This window comes from Bidens hawaiensis, unplaced genomic scaffold, assembly GCF_021521415.1.
Source record: "Bidens hawaiensis isolate Kalapana, Puna unplaced genomic scaffold, B.hawaiensis_p1.1 tig00006388_1, whole genome shotgun sequence".
In the NCBI taxonomy this organism is placed as follows: Eukaryota; Viridiplantae; Streptophyta; class Magnoliopsida; order Asterales; family Asteraceae; genus Bidens; species Bidens hawaiensis.
The window spans coordinates 385,044-386,257 of NW_027491430.1; the positions used below are offsets into that span (position 1 = coordinate 385,044).

At 39.5% G+C, this 1,214-nt stretch overlaps 1 protein-coding gene across 1 annotated transcript; it reads right to left on the minus strand.

Annotated features, from left to right (window-relative positions):
- Nucleotides 1-347: 347 nt before the first annotated feature.
- LOC143632393 (uncharacterized) lies at nt 348-854 on the minus strand. Its single transcript, XM_077100926.1, has one exon. The coding sequence runs from the start codon at nt 852-854 to the stop codon at nt 348-350; it is 507 nt and encodes a 168-aa protein (XP_076957041.1).
- Nucleotides 855-1,214: the final 360 nt, after the last annotated feature.

The following is a 1,214-nucleotide window of genomic DNA, read 5'->3' on the forward strand; positions in this document are numbered from 1 at the left end:
AACTCACACTTTAAGAACTTGGCGTACAACTTTTCATTTAGAAGCAAATTGAGCAAAATTCGAAGATGCACTTCGTGCTCTTCCTTTGACTTAGACTAAATTAGTATATTGCTGATGAATATGATAACAAATTCATCCAAGTAAAGCTTAAAGATTTGGTTCATAAAGTCCATGAACGTGGATGGGGCATTAGTGAGACCGAACGGCCAACCGTAAACTCATAATGTCCATAACTTGTTTAGAAGGCTGTCTTCGGGATATCTTCGGCTTGGACTTTTAATTGGTAGAGGGAATCGGTTCTTAATAGTTACTTTGTTCAAGGCTCGTTAATCAATGCACATCTGCATCTATCCATCCTTCGTTTTAACGAAAAGAATTGACGCTCCCCATGGCGATGAACTTGGGCGGATGAATCCTTTCTCGAGTAGCTCGTCTAACTGAATCTTTAATTCCTTCATATCGGTTGGTGCTAAACGATATAGGTCTTTGGTTATTGGAGCAGTTCTTGGCATGATATCTATTCTGAATTTGACTTCTCGATCGGGCGGAATACCTAGCAACTCGTTTGGAAAGACGTCGAAGAATTCGGAGACAACAGGTACATCCTTTATCTCTTTTGGTTTTAACTCTTCGGTGATGTAGACCATGAATGCTAGGTATCCTTGGTTTAAACCCTTGTTAGCTCTAATCATGGAGATTATGCTAACTTGACCAGCGTCTTTGGTCCTTTCGATTCGAATGGTTAGGTTACCCGGGGCTCGAAGTTCTATGGTCTTGCTATTACAAATGATACGGGCATGGTTATCGGATAACCAGTCCATACCGAGTACTATATTAAAACCAGCAAGAGTCATGGGTAATAATTGGATGAGTAAAATACAACTGGCTAACAAGATATTTCTGTTTTCTAAGGCCTCGAAAATTTTACCTACCTCTCCATTAGCGGTCTTGACGCTTAATGTTTTATTTAATTTCTTTAGAGGTTCATTTAATAGACTACAAAAACTATAATCTATAAAACTTAAATTGACACCTGAATCAAATAAAACTCTAGCAAAAGTGTCGTTAACTAAGAACGTATCGGTGATGGTTTCCGGCATGTTGGCCGCTTTCTTGGTATCGATGACGAAGACCCTAGCATTTCCTTTCTTGGTTTCCGGCATGGTAACGACCCTTGCGGTATTTCTTGCAAATATTGCATTGTGTGTAGCTGG

What these genes read in the sequence shown, in the direction of transcription:
- LOC143632393 (XM_077100926.1), bottom strand. Translation starts at nt 854, where the DNA reads ATGACTCTTGCTGGTTTTAATATAGTACTCGGTATGGACTGGTTATCC.